Source organism: Myxocyprinus asiaticus, chromosome 1 (assembly GCF_019703515.2).
Source record: "Myxocyprinus asiaticus isolate MX2 ecotype Aquarium Trade chromosome 1, UBuf_Myxa_2, whole genome shotgun sequence".
Lineage (NCBI taxonomy): Eukaryota > Metazoa > Chordata > Actinopteri > Cypriniformes > Catostomidae > Myxocyprinus > Myxocyprinus asiaticus.
Window position 1 is genome coordinate 62,355,909 of NC_059344.1, and position 27,118 is coordinate 62,383,026.

Below are 27,118 nucleotides of genomic sequence, written 5' to 3' on the forward strand. Positions count from 1 at the left end.
AATCACTTTTGGGTGAACTATCCCTTAGAAGCCCACTCTAAATGTAGTCTTGCTTTAGTGATGACAGAATCAAGAAGGAGAGACATGTTAAAGGCGAGACAAATAGAAAAGAAAAGCTTTCCTCCAAAAAGATCCACAGAAGCAAACTGTTGCAGAAAATGAATGAATTTCCATTGCATTTCCATTGAAATCCTCTAAGACATCTAACAGAAGGATTCATTCACATGTCAGGGCTCGATCTCCCTATGCTGTTGGATCACAGGGTCTGTTGACATCAGTGGGGTCAGTGGGGCCCCAGCTGCAGTGGGATCACATGCTGAACCCCCCTCATCATAACCCTTTCCTTTCCACACTGCCACTCTGTTCAAACGCACGTAGTGGGAGAAGTGACGTTTCATTACCACTTTTTGGCTTTATCAAAAATCTCAAAGTGTCCAGGGGCCTAATGGATAAACATTGCTTATATACAAAACGGGACACTGAAAGCCTTTTTCTATACACACATTAGGCGTTATATATGTGTATATAAACGCACACATAAAATACATATTAAATAATAAATGATACAATTATTATTAATTTATATAAAATATAATTTATTAATTAATGGAATTAATAGCAATTAATCACATATATATTTTTTTATTTCGAAAGGCAGCCAAATAAAGGCAATATAGAAAAAAAGAAGATATGATAAAGTAATTATAAATATACAATTTTTAAATGTTGCAAATGCATGTTGGCATTGGAGTCCAGTGGCCAACGACTGACTTGATTTAATCTGATTATGAGTAAAGTAGTTCATATATTAGTGGATTACAGCCTAAAAGCTCGACACAGCATGGATTATGATGAGTTTGTAAAAGCTAAATTGGAGGCTGCTTCAGCTAAAAAGAGACAAGATGAATCATTTAGAATTCAGTTAATGTGAGTTAAGAACATTCAAACAATTGAGGAATCTTACCAATTTAACGTGAGCCTAACAAGAGGATTTTCGAAATTCAGTTAACCTCCTGAGACCCCCGCATGACTTCTGCGTGCCTTTTCCATTTCCCTTTTTGATTTGTAACTAGTAGCACCTAATAAACAAGCAAAAATGTATGTCCACATATGTGGACAGCAGGACTAAGTTGTGAAATTGTAAATAATTTCAAGCTATAGAAAGTCTATTTTTTTCATCAAATAGTTTCTGTGTCCAGAAGTGTTGATTATTCATGTTTTTGAGACATTACAGCTGATTTTTTATAAAGCTGAATAAATAATTCGGATTAAAAGTAAAGGCCAGCATCATTAAATCGCTGCCAACCATGTTGAAATAAAATTCTCTTAAAATTCTGAATCTATGTACTGATTATCATCGTCCCATGTCTGCCTAACATGTTGAGTGGTCAAAACATCATCTGCAGCCTGAAACTGAACTTTGACCAGATGTTAGAAGTGAACGCACTAGGCTGCATAAAAAAGCTATAGGATGCTCCCTTGCTCCCTTATTAGTGAATGACTTATTGTGAATGTCTCAGAAATGCACGTTATTTTCATCCTAACTCCATTTACAGCCTCTGAAAGCAACATTTTCCAGCTTTTGGATATGGCCACTGATTCTCATTGTGATAATGCACAGTGAATGTAGGATTTTTATGGAAAGTTAGTCCTATTGTCCACGTACGTGGACATTGTGTTTAACAGCGTGCCGTTTCGTGATAAATCAATGCAGTTTTTTTAAATGGGATCTCGGATACAACTAGAGACTCTACTCTTTTGACTCAAACAGGTTTGAATGTGAAAACTTCAGCTGGTTTCTTACGAGCTGTAGATTTGTTGCAGTTTCTCCAAAAGACAAACTCAGCTGAGATTGACACCATGTTGTTTTGTCACATGACTCGGGGTCTCACAAGTTTAATCTGAGTTAAAAATGTGCTTTTTGTTTCAGAGTTTTGTTTATAACAGAGACCAGTTGCTCTGAAACTTGACAGACATTAAGGAACATAGACAATTAAAGTATTATTTACATTTCTTTCAAAATTGTCTAATTAATTATCAGTGATCTGAAACAAAGTAGCATAAAAAAGCAGAACCACCAAACTATTGGTATCGGCAGATGTACACTATATTGCCAAAAGTATTCGCTCATCTGCCTTTAGACGCATATGAACTTAAGTGACATCCCATTCTTAATCCATAGGGTTTAATATGACGTCGGCCCACCCTTTGCAGCTATAACAGCTTCAACTCTTCTGGGAAGGCTTTCCACAAGGTTTAGGAGTGTGTTTATGGGAATTTTTGACCATTCTTCCAGAAGCACATTTGTGAGGTCAGACACTGATGTTGGACGAGAAGGCCTGGCTCGCAATCTTCGCTCTAATTCATCCCAAAGGTGCTCTATCGGGTTGAGGTCAGGACTCTGTGCAGGCCAGTCAAGTTCTTCCACATCAAACTCACTCATCCATGTCTTTATGGACCTTGCTTTGCGCACTGGTGCGCAGTCATGTTGGAACAGGAAGGGGCCATCCCCAAACTGTTCCCACAAAGTTGGGAGCATGGAATTGTCCAAAATCTCTTGGTATGCTGAAGCATTCAGAGTTCCTTTCACTGGAACTAAGGGGCCAAGCCCAACTCCTGAAAAACAACCCCACACCATAATCCCCCCTCCACCAAACTTCACAACTGGCACAATGCAGTCAGACAAGTACCGTTCTCCTGGCAACCGCCAAACCAAGACTCGTCCATCAGATTGCCAGATGGAGAAGCGTGATTCGTCACTCCAGAGAACGCATCTCCACTGCTCTAGAGTCCAGTGGCGGCGTGCTTTACACCACTGCATCCGACGCTTTGCATTGCACTTGGTGATGTATGGCTTGGATGCAGCTGCTCGGCCATGGAAACCCATTCCATGAAGCTCTCTACGCACTGTTCTTGAGCTAATCTGAAGGCCACATGAACTTTGGAGGTCTGTAGCGATTGACTCTGCAGAAAGTTGGCGACCTCTGCGCACTATGCACCTCAGCATCCGCTGACCCCGCTCTGTCATTTTAGTTGCTGTCATTCCCAATCGCTTCCACTTTGTTATAATACCACTGACAGTTGACTGTGGAATATTTAGTAGCGAGGAAATTTCACGACTGGACTTGTTGCACAGGTGGCATCCTATCACAGTACCACGCTGGAATTCACTGAGCTCCTGAGAGCAGCCCATTCCTTCACAAATGTTTGTAGAAGCAGTCTGCATGCCTAGGTGCTTCATTTTATACACCTGTGGCCATGGAAGTGATTGGAACACCTGAATTCAATTATTTGGATGGGTGAGCGAATACTTTTGGCAATATAGTGTAGTTCTAAATAACTGAATATCAATATCGGCAGACACATTTTTTATTTGTGCATCCATACCAATAAATATAATTTGTGTTCTGACATAATAGTTGTTGAACATCCAACTCTGAGAAAATGGAAAGTTAGTTAATAGAGAATGTGCCACCTGTAGAACTCTTACAGCATAAGTGTGGTGCACATTGGCAGGTAATCTTAACAGCCTTATAAAAGAACTGTATGGAGAACATGGCATACTGTATATATGCTTTTATAACTGTACAGTATATCTTTTTTTCTGCGTGCAAAATTGTAGCATGTAAGCAAGCAAAGATTCTTGCACTAGGATGCAATTCACTGCCATGGTATGAGTGAGAATATTTCGTCTTGAGGATGGATGGATGGACGGGTGACAAGCACTCAGGCCACGAGTAAGCCTACAGAATAGAAAAGGTAATTTGCTGCGTGCTAGACCTTCAGAATGTATCACTTCACTGAATAATTTGCATTTATATAAATCCATTCATAAATTTGCCCCTGAAACTCGTCTATCTGTAAAACATCATCACTGCATGTCCCTTCTTTATTATTGCCTGTGAAAGCTGTCATGTCTTGTCAGGTCACTACACTCACATGACTGCATCCTCTGCCAGAGTTCATTCATTCATAGGTTATGTATGATTCACAGCGCACTGTTTACCATTCAGGAAAATACATGCAAGTGTCAGTAAGTGTACTAAAGGAAACACTTGAAATATTTTAGAGCTGAGCATAACTTCAAAACTTCACATTAATTATAGAAATGTTTTGTGGCTTTTTAAGATTTTATTAATTTCCATGACATTTCCAGGCCTGTTGAATTTAGGGCTGGGTAAAAATATTGATTGTCCGATTAATCGTGAACTTTATTTGAACGATCTCAAAATCAATTCTTAAATCCCAAGATCAACCTTTGACTCTATGTGCAATCATCTACAATTGAGAGAAAACCACTTGCATTATGCAACCAAATTTCACGCTATGTGACTAAAAATGTTTGTGATTAGTCACTAGGCTGGTATATTTTCATTTTTCACTCACCAGTGGTTGAGTAGTATATTTGCAAAGAGGTTCGGCATCGAGGTCCTTCAGACGTGTGTTAAGAGTTAAAGTTTGGTTTGACTCATTCCATGTAATGTGTTCCACGCAACCCATCTGTCATTGAAAAATGTCTCTTTTAATACTGTATGCTTTCTGTTCTTTACTGTCAGTTAATTATCAAAAACAACAAAATTAGAAACATTAATTCCAATCACACATAATCACACATAGTAAAGAAGTCGTGCGACTCCACCCTTGTTAAAATGCGCACAACCGAAACACTTCTGTGAGACGCTACATGACCTGCCACCAGAGGCGCAAAAACCATATATGCAAGGTATGCAATGCATAGGGGCGCCATGTAAAGGAGGGTGCCAGTGGCTCACTAAAGGTGGTACACTCGGCCTCCTCGACCCCTCCAACATCACCCCCCCCCGCTCAACGCTTATAATGGATGACACTCCCCCATACCCGCTTTTTGCATACCCACTCGGAAATGTGTACTTGTGCCCCTGCCTGCCACTACTCTTTTTCGCCCAATTTGGAATGCCCAATTCCCAATGCACTCTAAGTCCTCGTGGTCGCGTAGTGATTCGCCTCAGTCCGGGTGGCGGAGGACGAATCCCAGTTGCCTCCGCGTCTGAGACAGTCAACCCGCGCATCTTATCACGTGGCTTGTTGAGCATGTTGCCACGGAGACATAGTGGTGCCCAACTCACCACGCGCCCCACCGAGAACGAACCACATTATAGCGACCACGAGGAGGTTACCCCATGTGACTCTACCCTCCCTAGCAACCGGGCAAATTTGGTTGCTTAGAAGACCTGGCTGGAGTCACTCAGCATGCCCTGGGATTCGAACTAGCGAACTAGCGAACTCCAGGGGTGGTGCCTGCCACTATTCTTAAAGAGACAGTACCATTTTAGCACACGCTCTACAAATCAATGTAAATACTTTTAAATAAAACAAATCATGCATGTAAACAATCCACATTTATCCATGAATCTATAAATCTACTGTATATACAGTATATATACACAATATAAAAAAATTCCATTTCAAGACATCATATTTTGTTGATGGAATACATGGAATTTGTACATTTTTAAAAAGCTAAAATGTGACCAAAATGTTGAAAAACTAATGATAAAATTTGTCAAATTAATATATTAATAATGTACCAAGTTAGAAGGCCCCCAGTATAATTAACAGCATTAGCTGAGAAAATATTTCTTTCACATGTAAGCAAAATGGACATTATAACTGAAATATACCCACATGAATCGGAATTTAAACAAAATCTAATCGAGCGCTAGTTAATCGGATTCAAATTGGGAAATCTGTATCAATCTATATCAATACCCAGCCCTAACTGTATAATTCCATTTACAGGCTTTCCATAAACACTGGTACCCTGTACAAGAGAGCTTAACAATTAACTAAACTATCACTATAAGCATGAATTATTTTTTCAGAGATAATCAGATTGTATTGTTCAGTAGTTATTCAGCATGAACTCTAATTACAACTCATTTAACCATACATACACACTGTCAATATAACCATCTATTATAGTTTCAGAAATGATCCGGTTATTGTTAACCAGTCCAAAACCTCTAATTACGACCAACTCAATCAAATGAAAAGCAAAGTGTATGTGCACTAGACAGGGAACACCCACACATGTTTAATCATACACACACACGCACACATGCACACAAGCTTCCTGTATTTACATGATTTATTCCACACTGAGAAACAGCCCAGTGAGTGACCTTCAGCTGGGAGAGGGCTCATTTATCTGGTTTGAACTCATTGAACTCATTTATCTGGTTGGAGTCACAAGCACCTCCCCAACATCCTGTAAGATTCATGATGCTGAGGACACAGGAAATGTAGTTTTGTGTTTACTTTCGGTCTCTCATCCAAATGAGCAGAGAAGAGGCAATAACAAAATTGAAAAAAATAGTCCCTAGTTACAATGTAATTTAACAATTTCTCCAAGTTTATCATGTTAAACAACAGTTGTTTTTTTAATAAGGACAGAACACTATAAGCTTCTAAATAACAACCTATACATTTTTTTTTTTACAAAATTGTCTCATTAATATCTCAGTTGTATCTCCTATACAGCAATAAGCTTACCCGAAGAACAAAATGGAGACTTTTGCCAACGTCACCTGCTTTCACCGATTTTTCCCCTGAGAAAAATGACGCCAGTAATCTTATACAGTATGTGTCTCCTCTAAAGTTACAGAAGAGACACAACAACAGCACTCATTAAAACTGCCATAAGTAGCAGGTAACTCCAGTCGAAGTGCCATGAAAATTCATTTGTAGTTTAAGTGTTTAGACGGCACCAAAATAATTAATTCCAAACAGTTATGCAAGACCTCTCTCCACATCCAAAAGTGTGTCAGCGGCAATGGGATCTGTGATGAGCAGTATGCCTTGCCAAAAGAGGTTAGTATCTGAGGCATTGGAAAAAAACAATCCTATTAATAGCCCTTGGGAACGCTGTGATTTACAAATGTTGTGGGGAAGTCCACGCTCAGAGAGCATTTTTCGTCACAAAGAAACACAGTGATGCAAAAACCTTCCCCTAGTATCACAAAGGCTGTGAGGTCCTCCAACTGACACCATGACAAATGGACTCAACATCGCTAGTTTGAGCCAAAAGAACCAGGTTTTAGGCAGTTGGTCAAGTAGCCGACAAACAAAAACAATATGCTACCAATTATGGAAATCCTCTTCTGAAGACTTTCCAAACAATGTCTTCTGCTGAAGTCAAGTACCAAGTGTTCTGTTGGAGGATTACGAACCATCTAGCCTAGCTTGAAGTATCAACCAACCAAACCATTAAAGGTGAAGTTTACTTTTTTGTCGTAAAAATACGTTCTTCTATCCAAGTTTTATGTTCAGAGCCAACTATAACTAAGCAAAGTAGGCTGTGGCTCTGTGTGTCTTCCAAAGCAGCACAAAGTTTGTTTGAGTGGCCCGACATGATTATTACATTATATTCCTCTATAACTTCTTATAAAATACTTAGGGACTAAGCAGTAAGTACTGTACAGTACAGAAAATGAGTGCAGACTATTTTAAAAACATGAGTAAGAATATACTGTTCGTCTTGTGGATATCTAGTTTACTTGCTACAAAGTGCCTCAAACAAAACTCTGAATATCTTTCAAAAATGTGATATTTTTACTGGAAAACCAGACAAAATACTGAACACATATGTAATGCAATTTATAAGCATCTTGTGTGAAATTTTATATCTACCCAAAGAATTCTCAAACAATGAACAAAACCGGGAGCTCTCCTGCACAACGCATGCTCTCACGTCTCTAACCAGCACACATGTGCAACATGAGGAGTGCCGGAAAGCAGGTGTTGCAAAACTCCAGTTCTTAAAGGGGCCACACCCAATTTATGACCAGAGTTAAATTACATGAAATGTTAAATTACATGAAATTTCTCCACTTGGCTACACATAAAATGTTAGGTAGATAAGAGGTGAGGTATGAGACAAAGAGCTGTAGTCAGTGCCAGAAGCAGCCCATCCAGAAAGTGTTTGCCCAAACTTAAAAATTAATCAGGAAGTCTCCTTAAGTGGCCCGTCACTGGAGTGAAATGATAATGAGCAAACATCGCTTTCCCCAAATTAATCAAACGTGGATGGACTTCCTGGAATTTATTTCAGCGGTAAGGAATTAAACACATGTGCCACCAAACCGCTCATCACAAATCACATTTTGATTAGCACACGGAGCCAAAGCAATTTTCTCTGGATGAGCACATCACAGCTGGTGGTACATTTAACAGCGCAGATGATGATAATTAAATACTGTGAGACACATGTGCTTTATTACTTGAGGAAGAACGAAGTGACTGGAATTCTGTACAGAGACATGAAGGTGTAAAGGTCATGGGATGGCAACTATTTTCTCACCAAAATATAAAAATCCTCTTTTAATCCCTCTGATGTTGTTCCAAACCCCATTTTTTTTTCTTTCTTTTTTCATGGAACACAAAAGGAGATCTTAGGCACCATTCAATTCCATTGTGTGGGGGAAAAAATGCAATGAAAGTGAATGTTGACTGAGGCTAAGACACTGTCTAACATCTCTTTTTGAGTGAACTATCCCTTTAAATGTATTTTATGTACAACTACCTGTTAAAAGTTGGACACACTATTATATTACTATTTTCCACATTTTGGAATAATATAGTTTAAACACAATAATAATTAAAAAAAAGTTCCTTCCTTTCAAGTCCAATTAACATATTATAATAACTACACGGTATAAAGTATTTGTAAAGTTTATTGTTAATTCATTATTTATGACTTGGTGTTAATACTTTGTTAATACATTAATAGAGTATATACAAATTATGTTATTTCATTCATTTACATTTACTGTAGCAAACAATTTATTATTGTCTAATAAGTTCATTTATAATCAGATTATTAGTGGTTTTTTTCATCCTTAATAAACAACTTTTCAGAGTAACTGATCATTAATAAATGTTTAATTATGCATATAGAGTTATCACTTTAGATTAGGTCATGCAAAATACTTAGCAATTGTTCATTTCTTTATAACAACCTTTATTAAGCATTAATACTGTAATAGTAAGTTTTTCTAAAATAGTAATTAACACATTAAGAATAAATCTATATCCAGTTCATTACATATATAAATGTATATATCATTTCTTCATTAACTACTGTCTGAATTTATGCCTTCTTAATATTTCCATAAACACTTCTTTACCATTGGTTTGCATCAAGGTTATTATCATAAACTAAAACGAAGACTAAAACTAAATGTAATTTTTTTTTTTCGTAAACTGAAATAAAAATAAAAATAACATAATTGGAAAAACTGAAACTAAACTAAAATAAAAATCGATTGCTCTGAAACTAACTGAAACAAAATAAAATGCCACTAGATGTTAATAATAGACAGCCTAAAACCTCACTGCATCAGAACAGAGCGAGAATCACTATCATCGTGAAGAGAGGCAAAGCATGGAGATAACAGTCTTTTCACTCATTCTGTCTTACCCCGTCAGTCTGTGATTAGATATACATTTAATTTGGAATAGGTAAAGAGTTTGGTTTGAAGTTCAGCAGGGCTCGACATTAACGCTTGTCCGGGATAAGTGGATTTTTGAAGGGCCAAGTAAAAGAGAAAAGTAGTCTGAATGACAATAACGAAAAAATAACCGGCTATATTTGTGATATAGCCAAGGCCTTACAAAGTTCTTATTCTGCTGTTGAAAATAATACAGGGCACGTAATTTTATATTTCGCTAGCGATCTAGGAATAGCTGCACGCTTGGACTGGACAGGTGGATTTTTGTGCGTAAACGCTCGTAATGTGGAAACGTCCCTGAACGGTCAAATGCATTTCAAAATTCCACCAAAATGCCCGTCTTGACGAGGTATTCATGTAAACTCAGAGAGTGATGTCTAAAGTGAATGTAAACAGTGGGGGAAAAGCTGATTTGTATCAAAGTGTCGGACTTGTAGTGTTCATGTAACCTAATAGACCTGCCGCTGTTGATAATAATAATCAAAGAAACAAGAAAACGAGAAAACCACTCTCTGTTCTTGACTGGATAACTTTATAAGCTTTAAAAAGTATTAAATGGAACATACTATGCAAAATCCACTTTTTAAATTTTTTTAGACAACCACAAAATATGGTAAAAGACAATCCCCTCGTTTCTTTCCTTTCCCCATCAATAAAAAACAGTGCCTCCGAACGAGCCGTTCAGCCCCTTATGACGTCAAAAGGGGAAAGGTACCGCCCACGGCTGACAGAGATCCGCCTGAGTAGCTTAGATCCACCCTCATTAAAACCTGAGCGAGCAGCGCACAGTCCGCCATATTTATCTCCTCGCTAGAGCCACTTGTGCTAACTTGGACTGCTTCATCAACAATGGTCAACACAAAGCTGGATTTGCTTCAAATCTAAGGATCAAGGATGGATCGATACCAACTTTCCGTGACCCAACTGACCCAAGTTATCAATTAACTACAAACTAATGCTTTACAAATACTTTATACCATGTAGTTATTATAAAGTGTGAATCATACTGGCTTTTTCTGGCAAGTAAAACCATCTTGTGTTATGCGGCACTGCAAACTACTGTCTTTTTCATCCGAGATTTCATATTGTTTATGTGAAAGGGCTGTGTTGTTCTGTTTGTGTATCAGAATAATCACTGTCTAGTGTATAGGACAGCATTACACACCGCTTTCTTCAATCCCCAGTGGCCCGTGACAAAAACAGCAGCGATGAAAGGTGATGCATGGGTCAGTAAATAGATAAGGCATTCTGTCAAAGCCACCAGCAAATGGCAACACTCATGCCAACAGGTCTGAAGGTGCAGCACTATGTGCACCTTTCTATAGCCATTTCAGAGAAAAGTGGATTTTCTAATAGAGTTTTAAATGAAAGTTCAAGAATGGCATGATCATCTAATCCCGTCATCAAACGCCAACATAACTCATTTCTTGGATAGCATACACCATATTCACCAAAGCTCCACACTATACTTGCATACACGATCGGTTTAACACAATAGGCTGTCCAAGCCATAGAAAAGTACCTCCTCTTAGAAGCTTTATTTTCAAAAAATATATTTTTATCATTATGTTGAACATGTTGTATCCATTATTCAATACATTCGAGTTTTCATACTCATTTTCCTTTCATTGTTCCTTCATTGTCTTCGATCTGCCATCAGATTTACATACCAGTAATATGCTCACATTAAACTAAAATATCCCATATATGCGTCAAATCCGTATTACTTGCCTGAAATGTAAATTAATTTCAATATGAACCCTTTATAGCATTGAGAATCATCTATCTAAATTAATTAACTGAATTAATATGAACAACTTCTCGACAGAGCATGTATGCTAACAGGAGAAATATGGTTAACACTTTACAATAAGGTCCCATTTGTTAACATGAACTAACAATGAACAAAACTTTTATGGTATTTGTTAATCTTGGTTAATGTTTCTTTCAACATATACTAACACATTTTTAAAATCTAAAGTTGTATTTGTTAACATTAGTTAATGCACTATGAACTAACTTTAACAATGAACAATTGAGTTTTTATTAACTAACATTAATTAATATTAATAAATGCTGTATAAACTATATTGTTCATTGTTTGTTCATGATACCCAATGCATTAATTAATGTTAACGAATAGAACCTTATTGTAAAGTGTTACCGAAATATGTTGTGGCTAGGTCGCAAAGTTCCACTCACCAGAGGGGGCGCTGTCACACTCATGAATGTTACAGTTGTGCATGCTCTTTGGCCGGGGTTCGTGGTCACAATCCGTATGCTCATTTTCTTCCTCCAGCTCAGCCTTTGTGTTGACACATTTGACAAGCCGGTGCTGAACGCCTCCTCCACAGGATACTGAGCACTGCCAACACACAACAGACAAACCTGTTAAAACACAAGACAGTTTCTACAACCTATCCATTCTGGGCCAGTGGTCCTGCAATAATATTCCATCAGATCGCTCAGATCAACAGATGTTTTTACAAGTCGGCATGAAATCAAAAGTGACCCTATTTATTTCCTTAATGCATGTTACAGGTCATTTTGTGAACTACTTAACCATGCATATTTTTTTTTTTTTTATAAAAAAACAATTAAAATGTTGTCCTCATAATCAATCAAAATGTCACAACTTGCTCTTCCGCTGATATGACGGATTCTTCTCTGCTGATTTATGCAAGACCGCTCAGCAGTTAGGCTAATAGTTAAAAATGACCTAATATAAAGTGATAACTGCTCAGCAATTAGGCTAATAGTTAGGCTAATAGGCAGTTAGTCCGTTTTAACCCAATCCCTTAAGCCTGCCATGACAAACCTGGCGTCAAAGCAAACGCAGACTTGGTGACGAGGTGTATTTCCGACAGTTTCCCTCCCAAAACCCTGTTCCCTACCCCAAACTACCTTGGTTACAGGGCCCGCTGGCATGAAAAGAAAACTCACCCTATCTATTTTCTAAATGCATGTTAATGATCTTTTTGTGAACGATTCATCTATGCATATTTTTTTTTACCTCGTAATGTTTCATCAAAATGTCATAACTTGATCTTCCGGTGAAACGTATGCAGGACTTCTCCAATCATTTAGTCCACTTAAACCCTGCCCCTTTCTTATAAATACCACAACCTTGCGTAGAGTTAAACATATCGTCAATCGCATGACTGGTGAAGAAGGCAAGGTGTATTTTCATCTGTTTTCCTTCAAAACTATCGTTCCTTAACCCAAACTTCCTTGGTTACGGGTCAGCTGGCTTGAATTTACAATCTGAATGAGGAGGAATAACGGCGAAGCTGCGGCTGTGTTCGAGACATTTCAAGCCTGAATTGCTGCGGTGATCACTAATGAATACAACACTTCGGATGCCTCTGGAGTTTATTTATATTTCTGAATGCAGTTATCTTGGGATGCACAGCACGAGAAAGTGTTTTTTTCCTTTATATTTAGTGTATTGTGATTCAAAAAAGTTAATATTTGGTAATCTTTTCCTCACTCGTTTTTTAACGGCTACAGCCTTTTCATAAGCAAAGACGCAATGTGCTCAAGCATTTATGTTTTCAGTTTGATCATCAATGTGTTGAGATCGCTGCTCAATTTCACCGATAACCGGCTACGACTCGTGCAGCACGGTGGTAGGGGTGTGTGTGTCCACTGCAAACTCGCATTCAGATCTGCCTTCGTTCCGCCATTTATTCACAATCCATTTAACAACCAATGGATAAACTCAAATCCCTGCCCTACATTCTTTTCTTGTTCGATAAGCTGTTTCACTCGGAAATACGTCACAATACAGAAGTCGGTCGCGACTTCCGTTTCATGCCGACTTTAAAAGTTTTAATTTCGGAGGAGGAGGAAAACCGGCCAATCCGTGGTTGTGATCACTTCTGAATGAAATGTGATTCGGATGCGGTGAAAGTAGGCTGGAGATAATTCACATTTTCTAATGTATGGTGTCAACTGATAGGTCCTATGACATGTAATCAGTTAGCCACTCAACTTACATACACTCTTTTTGCCTAACATTTCAATTGTACAGTTTTGCAGACAAGCCGGTTTCATTGCAGAATGCTTAGTGAGTTTTTCCTCTGAAACGCTACTCCTCCCCAGCTCAACCTGTCTAGATCTACTACATGGGAACTGTGTGTATGACTTATTGTGCAGCAGCATGTCCACACGCTAACACAGTATGTCTGTGTATGTTCTAGCAGAAGCAAGTCTTAGTAATTGCTCTGTAGCAGAAGCAGCGTAGCAGAGCTTGTCAGCTAAGACCAATATCCTATGAATATGTCATACCCACATTAACATGCTAAATCATTCCAAGAGTTGTCATGACTGAACTTACTGTATATATGTAATAATAATGACAAATGGATCAATTTTCTATCATTTTCTACTTCTATTTGGTATGTTGGCATTTTCAGCAAAGATCAAAACACATGACTCATAATCTTTCAAACAAATTGTTAGATGTTGGTCTGTTTGGCTGGCCAGCTGCTCACCAATGTATATGATTTGTTCTACTACATACAAAAAGTAAGCTGGACCAAAGTGCATGTTGACATGACATGCAATTTTACTGTCCTCACAAAAGAGGTCATTAGAGATGTCATCTTGCATTAAAAATGTCTAAAAACAGGGCAACAGTTACTAAGACAGGATTAGTCAGAAGTGCTTTTAAAGCAGCGCTTAGTGAAGGGTCAATTATTGCTCCTTTTGAATTACTTACAACATCCATTTATATTCTCTTGGGGATCTTAGAAGACACCAACAGGAAGTAGTGATGACATGTTCAAGCTTGTAAGTTAGGAAGAGCAAGAGTTTTATCTCCTACTTTTGCCTAAATTAGTCGTGTTTATGCGGAACTACTGTGGACTGTGTGACACCTCCATGTAACAGAAAGAGAGATTTGATGTGTGTAATTTGTTCAGTGTTCAAATTATTTCTTGTGTCCCAGCGTAATATGCAAAACAACTATTAATAAACTCCTGGTAAGCTGAGTTCATATAAAAGTATAACATTGTGGCTCTGTGGCACTTTCAAAACTTTCCTCTGTTTGTTTGAGCGGCTGGACCAGCCCGACACAGCAACACTTCCTCGACCAATGGTGTGAATTAAAAAAAAAGTTTTTAAATCAGACTGTCATCATTGTCTAAAGTTTATAACTCACAGAGATGCAAACTCATGAGGGTTGAAAAAGTTGAGACAATCACTGATCCACGGACATGTTTTTCGGGGTTATATTTAAAAAAGAATAAGCTAAAAGTGCCAATTTAGGCTATTTTAATGATTCAATTATAGAAAATTATCTACAAAATTGTGCACAATTAGCTACAAAAATAAAGGGTATTTTGGTGTGGCTAGCTTCATTAATTGATTAGTTTAGTGACCACTTCCGGAGATGACAAATGAGCATCTTATGTGCAATGAGTGAGTCACTGAATCATTTTGAGATGTTCACGACCGAAATCTGCCAAGAGACTTTATAGTATTTAAGCATTATAAGAACAAAGCAGATCTATAATTTCCGTTCAGTTTGTGAACTGCCGAGCATGACTTCCAAAAAGACAACAATAATAGTCTTATAATAATAATAATGAGTATCAATAACATCCTTACCTTCTCCTTTATTAAAATTTACATGTCAAATCTACAGACTTCAGTCGAATGTTTAATTATTATAAGCACAAAGCTCTCTGTTTTGTACTGTTTTATTTTCCTACAGCATTTAAACTGCTGAGCATGACTTTCATCAGAAAAGACAACATTAATAGCCTAATAATAATCATTTTGAGTTTCAATAATGTCCTTTCGTCATTGTAAAGCACATTTCACAAGTTGAGTCAAGGCGTTAACGCTCCACTCAACGCCAGCGTCAAGCTGCGCTTTGCCCTCCACATGACAAGCGTTGCAGGAAGCATCACGGAGGGGCGAATTTACGAGCTTGCCACGCACAAAAGCAGGTGTACACAATAAACATTGAAAACATTTATTTGGAGGAGAAAAAAAATGGCAATTGCTTTGATTGCATAAAGTAAAAAGAGGACTCGTTTATGTTTAGGTCTAAGCGTTTTTTTTGTTGTTGTTTTTTGTGTGTGAATGTATTGTCGTTCAATAACAGGTCTCTGGATACTCGGAAATGATAAGGTAATAATTAATTAAACTAAATTATGAGACATTCAATATCTCTTCATAAATTTGGACTGTTTTAAAATATTTATTGTAGCTTTGTACTCTCAAAGACATAATCTGTGAGGCAAAAACGTGAGTGAAAAACATTTTGGTGTGAAGTTGGAGCTGAGGCTGCACTGACGCGTCACTTCATAGACTTCAATGTATGCGGCAGCGCTGACGCGAGTCATGTGAAAGCCCCACTCAACATGTGTAAACATCAGTCACTAGACTCACATGCTGATGCTTTAGTAAACAAACAACATCCCCCTCTCAATCAGTCGGTCGGTTCATGTACCTGATCATTCAGTTTGTTTATGAATGAGAAGTTTCACGAGTGCCGCTTCTCACTGTGCACACGCTGCTGTAGCCAAGCACGCGATTGGCTGTCGCTGTAACCAATCAAGCGATCTGCCTCAGTTGGACCGCGATAGACTTTTTCCATAGACTGTGATGATGCATTTCTGCCTTATTTATCAGCGTTAATCTAGCAAACTTTTTTATATTATAATTTTTTAAAATATTGAGTGTACATTTATAACATTATGCTTTGTTATATTACCCTGGAATTAGTTTAAAAAAATGAGTTAGCACAGCTGCGAGGAGGTTTCTATTACAGCTGCTGAGAAAGTGACAGTAAATTTGGAATCTTCTCCAATTTTACTGTCTTAATCCACCGCTCTAAATTTTTTTCCTCTTCTGGAAAGCCATTCAAACATAATAGTGGATTTTTTATTTTGGTCTTGGAGCAAATGGGTAAGTGAAAATAATATTTGCTGTGGTTTACGATTCACTCCCATTCACCGCTGTCGAAGTGTTTATTCCGAGCCCCGATCATTACCATGTTTTTGTACATGTAACGGAAACCTTGCTAGCAACAAAGTCAAACCATTTTATTATACTGAAATATTTTCCAGGACAAATAATAATTTTCCAGGACATTTAGGTATTTTTCTAATTTTCCATTACTTTTCCATGACTGGAAAACTGCATTGCAAAATTCCAGGTTTTCCAGGACACGTGGGAACCCACCCCGCACATGTGATTGGATCACCAAAAACACTTAATACCAGGTGTAAACAGGGTTTGCTGAATCGGTGTCTATTTTTAAGTCTCATTTAAAATTTGTACAGACTTGCTTTTATTATTTCATTATTGTGTTTTCATTTTAGGTTTTGTAAAGCACTTTTTGCTAAATTGCTAAAAGGTGCTATAAAAATAAAGTTATTATTATTATAATTATTAATGTAAGTTGAAGAGATTAATTTGCATTTGGTACACAGACACACAGTTAAATCATCTGACTTGTTGAAATTAAATGTTTACATAATCCTCCAAAATTAATACAAACCCCTCTAAAATGGAATATATGAACACTTCTTGAAGAGTTTGCTGCTTACCTGACCCCAGGATCCAGTAACCCACTGGCTGCAAGGATGGATGTTACAAGTCTGAATGTAGCTGGGCTGCAGTTCCTCATCACATTTCCCAGTTTCAGGGCAGGTGACCAGCCTCTGCTGCTCCCCACCTCCACACAGCTCTGAACACTGCAGGCATTTCAAGGTGTTTCTTCAACCTCGGGCACTTTAAGTTCCCAGAGGTTGAATTTTATTAAAACAAACAAATTTAAAAATGTTTCTTTTTGTAATATGAAGGTCACACAGACTTGGAAACTTTCTACTTTGGCTTCATCATCTATTTTTCTCAAATGTCTTTTACGTACAGATTTGACTGTTTTAGCCTAGTCCCAGACCAAGACTTCCAAGGAAATCCATTGCAAAAAAAAAAAAAAAGAAAAAATTACTACATGTCTACAACTATGATAATCTAAACAAAGAGTGAAATAAACATACACCATTTCGAAATGTATTTATTTCAATCAATTTTCAAAAATTGCAACTGTCCCACAGTTGTAGCGCCATTTCCACCACACCAAACCATTTAGCCCCTTACAGCGTTTTTCAAGTTTTTGTTAAAGGTACACTCAGTAACTTTTGTCTTTGTGTCATCTTGGACTTACATTGAAACCTAGCGGCTTGGATGCAGCATCATTTAAAATCAAAAGTTTTCAAATGCTATTATAGAAATGTATTATTCACAGTTAGCCATGATTACTTTAATCAATGAGTGGAAGAGTCAAATAACAGGACAGTTACTGAGATTAAGCTAGCAGTATTCGGCTGATCATGTGATTCTAACATGGCAGCCCCCATGTGGACCCTCTCCATGTAGAATAAAACAGCATTTATAAGGTTACTGATATGACTGGAGTCTTCATTTTAATGTGAGTGCTCATGATTTCCTACATATATTGCAAAATTACAATTCATGTCTTAGGAGTTAAACTTTTTTAATGGAGGAAAAAATTACTGAGTGGACCTTTAATCAAGACAATAAAAGTGCCAGTTAGGGGCTGTTTAAAGGGATCGTTCACCCAAAAATGAAAATGCTCTCATCATTTACTCACCCTCATGCAGTCCCAGATATGTATGACTTCCTTTCTTCAGCAGAACACATTTGAAGAAAAATAGAAAAATATCTCAGCTCAGTAGGTCCTTAAAATGCAAGTGGATGGTGATCCGACTTTTGAAACTCCAAAAAGAACAGACAGTCAGCATAAACGTCATCCATATGAATCCAGCTGTTAAATTACTGCGGTAACGTCACGTGCGACACACCCTGTAGAGCAGCGCTGTTTACAACTGAGTAAGAGGAATGCTGTACAGAAGCTTTGTTGGTTTTGGTTTAGATCTGTTTTTGTATATGTTTCTTTACTCATAATGGTACGTTTGTGTGCTTATCCTGGATGTCTCAACCTAGAGAAGAGTGTGAGATTATGTCCGTAACATGCTAACGCGAATTCGTCAAACGAGAGACCACGTGAACTCAGCCCTCTTGTGAACGCGTATACTGCTGCTGACCGGAAGCGATGCTTTATAGCTAAAAAGTACATTAATGTTGATATTTTTTGCACCCATCATGTTGCTTTAGAAGATATTAATTTAACCGCTGGAGTCGTATGGATGACGTTTATGCTCTCTGTCTGTTCTTTCTGGAGCTTCAAAATTCAGATCACCATCCACTTGCATTATAAGGACCTACTGAGCTGAGATATTTTTCTATTTTTCCTTTAAATGTGTTCTGCAGAAGAAAGAAAGTCATACACTCCTGGGAGAGTAAAAGATGAGAAAATTTTCATTTTTGGGTGAACTATCCCTTTAAAGAAAACAAAGAAAAATCAAGGTAAATATCACTTGAGGGCAGAATATTTTTTATTGGGCACCATTTCCTATTTAGCTGTTATTTTGCCAAGTTGCACAAAAGGTGAAAGTATTATTTGAGTGTATTTTGGATACATAAAAATTAAAAAAAATAACTGTAAATGTAATTTCCATCAGCATAATTTCCACCACAGATTTCTATAAAAAAACAATACAGAATTTGAGATGTGCTGCAAATTGCACTGTAGAGAGAATCTTTTGATGCATGTGCATACATTGTTGGACATTGTTAGCAGACAAATTACTGTAAATAAACTAGTGAGAATGTGAAAAATGTTTTATGAGACTTTACTTTCGAGAAGTCCACAATGCTTAAATTGCCCGAAGTTGAAGAAACACAATTAAATGTAGTAAGATAGGCTAACACAGAGAGCTGAAAAAAAGGGAGTGGAAAACAGAAGCTGAAAGGTAAAGACTTTACCTGTCCCCAGGAGGAGGTGTACCAGTCCAGACAGCTGTGGATGTTACAGGGCATTCGGGCAGGTGGTCTCAGAGAAGTGGCCTGGCAGTGGAATGGCCGCAGTGGCCTCTGATCCCTTGTGTCATAACAATGAATCTCTCGCAATTTAACACCTCCACCACAGTTCTTCGAGCACTGCCAAACAAGATATTGTGCAAGTTCAGTGAATACAAGTCATTATGTTTATTAATGAAATTCATTATGTTTTGGTTAAGTGCAGTCAGACATACTTTACTCCACTCTCCAATTTTCCAAACGGAGCAGGGTCGTAGGTAGCAGCGGCGCGCTGGCACTGGTCTGGTAGCTAAATCACAGTCTGATTCATTGCCAGTGCTGCAGGACACTGACCTCCAGATGGCACCAAGCCCACAACTTGTGGAGCACTACAATACAAAGCATGTTATACTAAGAGTTAAAAACAAAACAAAAAATAACTGGTCATTTTGCAACAGGTCACAAAATAAAAGAACCAATTAAGTTTGTGCGTGATATCTTCTTCTCTACCGCCTTTGTCTTAAGTGGTGCGTCTGCCTGGTTGTGCTGTGCTTATGTAAACAAAGATGTTGTTGCATGCACACCAGATTTGAATGGTTAAAGGGAAAGATTTTCAGTGAATTAAAGGAACAGATCACCCAAAATGAAAATTCTCTAACTCACCATCATGCCATCCCAGATGAGTATGATTTTCTTTCTTCAGCAGAAGACAAACTGAGATTTTTGGAAGAATATTTCAGCTCTGTAGGTCCATAAAACGCAAGAGGATGGGTGCCACATTTTTAGTAAAAGGTTTAGTAAAAGTTTTTAATATTGATCTATTTCTGACACACACCAAGCGTTTTGCTTTAGAAGATATTAATTAATCCACTGGAGTCGTATGGATTACTTTTATGATGGCTATATGTGCTTTTTGGACCTTCAAAATTTGGTACCCATTCACTTGCATTTGATGGACCTACAGAGCTGAAATATACTTCCAAAACCTTTGTTTGTGTTCTGAAGAATAAAGAAAGTCACACACATCTGGGATGGCATGATGGAGAGTAAATGAATAGATTTATACTATCCCTTTAATATTTACATTTCAGAAGACCTGAACTACAGTGCAGGGGTGATATGGACAACTATTATAGTGCTTTTCTCAGACTTCAGAATTTTTTTTTTTGTTTGTTTTTTGGTGAGCTATTCTTTCAAATTTGCTTCTGCAAAGCAGTATAATTTTTTATTTATTCAATTTTTGGATAGTTTCAAAAAAATATTTAGTTAAATGCTTAATTTTGTATATTATTTGTAACACAGAAAGCATATAAAGTTCATTGAGATTATTATTATTATTTTTTTTTTTTTTACAATGAGAGTTTCATTTTCATTATTTCATTATTTTCATTATGCAGCAAAAAGTGTGCAGGTTTCATTGTTTTTTTTTTTTTTTTTTTTTATATTTAATTGTATTTTTATAAGTATACTTGATAAAACACAGAAAGAGTCACATGAAGCTGAAAGGAAATGCAATGAATTTTTTTTAACCATTTTTTATTATTATTCATAACTTTTTGATCAGATAATTTGAGGGGCTTCTCTCATAGTGCTCTTGACCATGCAACAGATCAGGTGTTTCACTGAATAATTAATTAAATTGTATGTTGTTTCCCACCAAAACCTATTGCATGCCTTTAGAAGACTTGAAATATTACACAAGAGTTGCATGGATTACTTTTATGACAATTCTGAGTCCTATTTTAAGCTTGGTTTTGAAGAGATGGACCAGAATATTCATTAAACCATCTCCTTTTTTGTTCTTCCAAAAAGAGAAAGTCAACGGGTTTGGAATGACATGAGGTTGAGTAAATTGACAGAATTTTTATTTTTGGGTGAACTATTCTCCTAACCCTATCATTTCCATCTGATTTCAAGGGTAGATTAGGGTATGGTTAGGGTAAGGTTTTTTTTTGGTTTTGGTTTTTTGCTGCGGGAACATCTGCCGAATTCTGTGGAAGTGATTTTTTTTAACACAGTAAAATGTGATAAATGGAGCTGAGAGTACTATACCCTTAATGATAGCTAAAACATCATAATATTAGCCAAAATGTTTAATAAACATACATGCAAAGGGTGGGAAATTTGTACAACTTTTATGAATGACAGATTTCAAAATTCTGCAGAAATTGTTTTCTGCGGAGTTCTGCGCACAGATCCTGTCACGGCCTGATCATAACCAAACAACGTATACCGTTCCTGGCCAAACATAGGATGTTGATCCAGGAATATGCCCTACTTGGTTAAATCACGTAATGATATGAAATCTGTATGTCTGTATGCGTGCACGTTCATATCCTGTCAGTCGATTTTTAAGCAAATAAAGGTGCCTTGTGATCCCTGATGTCCATTTTTTGCTGCTAGAATAGCTTAAAATTAATGTCATTACCTTCTAGCTCTCAAAGTTCAAGTTATGTTTGTGTTGAAATCTGAAGCTGTGGTGTCAGCATAGTTAAATACTTTTATTGTGGTGCCACACAGCTGTTTCTCAGCCCACACTGGCTTCATATCTAGAGTATTTGAAGAATGTATAATTGACTACTCACAGCACTCCAGTTGCCCTTTCTCCAGTGTGCAGGCGAGAATGGTGGGGAAAGAGAAGAGAGCATCAACCCAGTAGGCATTGTAGGGCTAAAAGAATGTGCTAAAGGTTCATTGGGAGCACCCTGAGATGGCTGCAGAGTTGGAGTAAAAAGACTAGGTCTTTGCATTCTTGAAATTATCTCACTCTTTTTAATCTTTGTCCTGCGAGGTAAGGGGACCGGAGTTTCCCAAGGCTCTATGCGAGTATATGGAGCTCCAGGCTCAGTGGTCTTGGTTGGTGCCTTCGAATACCAACTGCGAGTCTTTGTTCCAAATTTAGTATCTGGAATCTCAGTTGGAGTCATGACTGGGGGCTCTAAATCACTTTCCATATCTGTAGGATGTAGAGCTGTTGTTCCAGCTGCTGAGGTCATGCTACTGTAATGTTTGGCCACGTTAGAGGAAGTTGGAGAAGGAATGGACTCTTGAGAAAGGCTATCCGAGGTTATAATCTCACTAATGGCGAGCCATGGTTCACTAGACTTGGTGTTCTTTGTTGATTCAGTGAAAACGCTGAAAGTACTGCTGAGTAGCTCTAATGGGTGTGAAATTGTGCCAAGTAAGAACTTTGGAGAGTCTGTAATCAACTTTAATGGAGTTGTGGGATTATCAACTTGTCTATTCTCATTGGTTTCAAAATAAAGCACATTATCCAATGGCGTTTCAGAGGTTTTAGTGCTTGGTTGTGGTTGAAAGCTTTCCCAGTCACTCTCACCTCCATGTTCTTCGCCAAACTGCTTTTCATCTTCTCCATCCTCCACAGCCACAACTTCAGCTACAGGCATTTTGGTGTTATCTTTCTGAACTTCTTTGTAATCGTTCAAGTTATTAAAATTTTCATTAGGGATTTCAAGTTGTTTAGGTGTCCAAAAAATGTCTGGCAGAGTTTCATTTGATAATGCGTGCTCCCCAATTGGTGTAGAGTTTCTTGTGGCACTGAAGTCCTGAGTTACGTCAAGATTAACGTTTAAGTCTTTCCATTTGTTAAATAACCTTGTAACAGGAGAGGATGGTTCTGTTGTTGTAATGACAGGTAGGAAATAGTTGTCTGCAAATACTTCATCGCTATTTTCATTGGAATTCTGTGGTTCATGACTTTCAGTACCCTTGTTGGTGATGCTGTTCGAGTGCATGGTGGTGGAATTAAGTTGGTCCACAGTGGTGGATGGCGATGAGGTAGTTGTGGGGACATCTGTCCCTTGATTTATTCCTGAGTTATCAAACACATCATTTTCATCTTTGTCAAGATCATATGACAGATCCTCATGAAATTTTATGAAATTGTAGTCATAGTAAAAATCATCAACCTGAAGATTTTCCACAATGGAATTTTCAGAAGGCTTGTCTACATGACTATAATGTGAGAAATCTCCTTCTTCTATATTATTGAGGTCAACATTGTCCCTGGGCTGAATTCTTGTTGTACCGATGCCAAATGTGGGTACATCATAAGGTATTGCTTGAATGTCATTAAAAACTTCTTTGCTAGATGCTCCACTTTCAGACTTGTCATTGCCAAAGACGTTTGAATTTGTGGGGCAGTCCCGAGCATAGCATGGCATGGTTGAATTAGGCTTGGCTTTCGAGTCACAGTCTACGGCAGTGTTCCAGCTGCAGGTCACGTCACGAGTCTGGAGACCAGCTGCACAGCTCACAGAGCACTGTGGAGGAAATAATAATCAGCAAGAAGTGTCAAGGACAGAGAACTGTATCACCACTATTGAAAAATAAGACAGCAATTCAGAATGTTTTCTTTAGGGTCTGAGCCTAGAGATCGATAAAATGAAGGCATGTTTTAATGGCACAGGAAAATGAATGATCTGCAAAATATAACATGTCTTCAAAGAGAGCAAAAGTTTGTGTTGTAAGATGCAAAGTCTTGAGGCATTTCAGAGCTGAAAAGAGCTGAATTTGTATGGTGTCTGAAATACATTTTAGTGAAACATTGCACAAATAATCCAACAAGAAACTCTGTTTTTGAGCTCAGACGAATCAGATTCTCTAAACTAGGTCAATCGAATCGAAGAGATAACAAAGTCAAACAAAAAGTATTTTGTACAGTTCGCACTCATAAAATAATTGAATCTGACATTCCACTTGTCAGAAATGTAGGTGTACTCAAAAAGCATGTATATTTGTAGTATTGACAGCACGAATGTGGAGAGGGTCCCTCTGTTCTCCATTACAAAAAGTACTGTTGTTGTACAGTGATGATATCAGATGGTAAAACAATGGCACTTTGATATGTACTGTGGTAGTGAATCATTACCATACTTATACTATGGTTACATGATAGTCCAGGGTCCTTCAAAAAGTATATTGGTACAACCACAGAATATAGGAAAAACATGGAATTGCCATGGTAAATGTCTTAAAATGAGGTATTGCTATAGTACCATGTCCAAAAAACTTGATGTTATGTTCAAAACACCCAGGTATTACCATATTACATGTCAAAAAGCATGGTATTACCATGGTTAATGTCCCAAAACATGGTTTGCCATGGTACCATGTCCAAAAAACATGGTATTACCATGCCAAAAAAACCAATGTATTACCATGATATACATCAAAAACCACGGCATTACCATAGTACATGTCCAACATGGTATTACTATGTAATCATGTTCAAAAATATGGTATTACCATGTCCAAAACACTAAGGTATTACCATGGTACATGTCCAAAAACATGGTATTACCACATCACATTTCCATAATACATGGTATTATCATGGTACAATTCCATTAAATATGGTGTTACTATGGTTCATGTCAATAAAACGTGGTATTACCTTGGCACATGTCCAAAGACATGGTATTACCATAAAACATGGTATTACCACGGCACATGTCCAAAAACATTGTATTACCATGTTACATATCCAAAAACATGGTATTACCATAGTACATGGGCATAAAACTTGGTATTACCATGGCACATGTCCAAAAACATGGTATTACCATAGTACATGTCCAAAACAAATGTATTACCATGGCACATCCATAAAACATGGTATTACCATGGTACAATTCCATTAAATATGGTGTTACTATGGTACATGTCAATAAAACGTGGTATTACCTTGGCACATGTCCAAAGACATGGTATTACCATAAAACATGGTATTACCATAGTACATGTGCATAAAACTTGGTATTACCATGGTATTACCAAGGCACATGTCCAAAAACATGGTATTACCATAGTACATGTCCAAAACAAATGTATTACCATGGCATGTCCAAAAAACATGGTATTATCATGTCCAAAATGTCAAGGTATTACCATAATATACGTCAAAAACAAGTTATTACCTTAGTACATGTCCAACGTGCTATTACCATGATATCATGATCAAAAACATGGTATTACCATGTCCAAAACACCCAGGTATTACCATATTACATGTCAAAAAGCATGGTATTACCATGGTTAATGCCCCAAAACATGGTTTGCCATGGTACCATGTCCAAAAAACATGGTATTACCATGCCAAAAAAACCAGTGTATTACCATGATATACGTCAAAAACCACGGTATTACCATAGTACATGTCCAACATGGTATTACTATGTAATCATGTTCAAAAATATGGTATTACCATGTCCAAAACACTAAGGTATTACCATGGTACATGTCCAAAAACATGGTATTACCACGTCACATTTCCATAAAACATGGTATTACCATGGTACAATTCCATTAAATATGGTGTTACTATGGTACATGTCAATAAAACGTGGTATTACCTTGGCACATGTCCAAAGACATGGTATTACCATAAAACATGGTATTACCATGGCACATGTCCAAAAACATTGTATTACCATAAAACATGGTATTACCGTGGCACATGTCCAAAAACATTGTATTACCATAAAACATGGTATTACCATGGCACATGTCCAAAGACATGGTATTACCATAAAACATGGTATTACCATGGCACATGTCCAAAAACATGGTATTACCATGTTACATATCCAAAAACATGGCATTACCATAGTACATGGGCATAAAACTTGGTATTACCATGGTATTACCATGGCACATGTCCAAAAACATGGTATTACCATGTTACATATCCAAAAACATGGCATTAGCATAGTACATGGGCATAAAACTTGGTATTACCATGGTATTACCATGTCACATGTCCAAAAACATGGTATTACCATGTTACATATCCACAAACATGGCATTACCATAGTACATGTGCATAAAACTTGGTATTACCATGGTATTACCATGGCACATGTCCAAAAACATGGTATTACCATGTTACATATCCACAAACATGGCATTACCATAGTACATGTGCATAAAACTTGGTATTACCATGGTATTACCATGGCACATGTCCAAAAACATGGTATTACCATGTTACATATCCAAAAACATGGCATTAGCATAGTACATGGGCATAAAACTTGGTATTACCATGGTATTACCATGTCACATGTCCAAAAACATGGTATTACCATGTTACATATCCACAAACATGGCATTACCATAGTACATGTGCATAAAACTTGGTATTACCATGGTATTACCATGGCACATGTCCAAAAACATGGTATTACCATAGTACATGTCCAAAACAAATTTATTACCATGGGACATCCATAAAACATGGTATTATCATGGTACAATTCCATTAAATATGGTGTTACTATGGTACATGTCAATAAAACGTATTATCATGTCCAAAATGTCAAGGTATTACCATAATATACATCAAAAACAAGTTATTACCTTAGTACATGTCCAACATGCTATTACCATGATATCATGATCAAAAACATGGTATTACCATGTCCAAAACACCAAGATATTACCATGGTACATGTCCATAAAACATGGTATTACCATAGTACATGTCCATAAATCATGGTGTTTCCATGGTACATGTCCAAAAACATGGTATTACCATGGTACATGTCCACAAAACATGGTATTACCATGGTACATGTCCATTAAACATGGTATTACCATGTCCAAAACAGCAAGGTATTACCATAGGATATGTTAAAAAAAAAAACAAAAAAAAAAAACAACAACACTGTTTTACCATAGTACACGTCCAAAAACATGTTATTACCATA

General features: G+C 37.3%; 1 protein-coding gene across 1 annotated transcript in view; it reads right to left on the reverse strand.

The window, feature by feature from the left end:
- LOC127440209 (A disintegrin and metalloproteinase with thrombospondin motifs 7-like) overlaps positions 1–27,118 on the reverse strand; it is a gene marked incomplete at its 5' end in the record, with an annotated part of 96,811 nt that overhangs the window by 13,723 nt on the left and 55,970 nt on the right. The window contains 5 exons of the mRNA XM_051696678.1: positions 11,691–11,853; positions 17,054–17,200; positions 19,356–19,529; positions 19,625–19,777; positions 21,974–23,671. Coding sequence (XP_051552638.1) covers positions 11,691–11,853; positions 17,054–17,200; positions 19,356–19,529; positions 19,625–19,777; positions 21,974–23,671 — 2,335 coding nt within the window. The remainder of the gene's footprint in view (positions 1–11,690; positions 11,854–17,053; positions 17,201–19,355; positions 19,530–19,624; positions 19,778–21,973; positions 23,672–27,118) is intronic.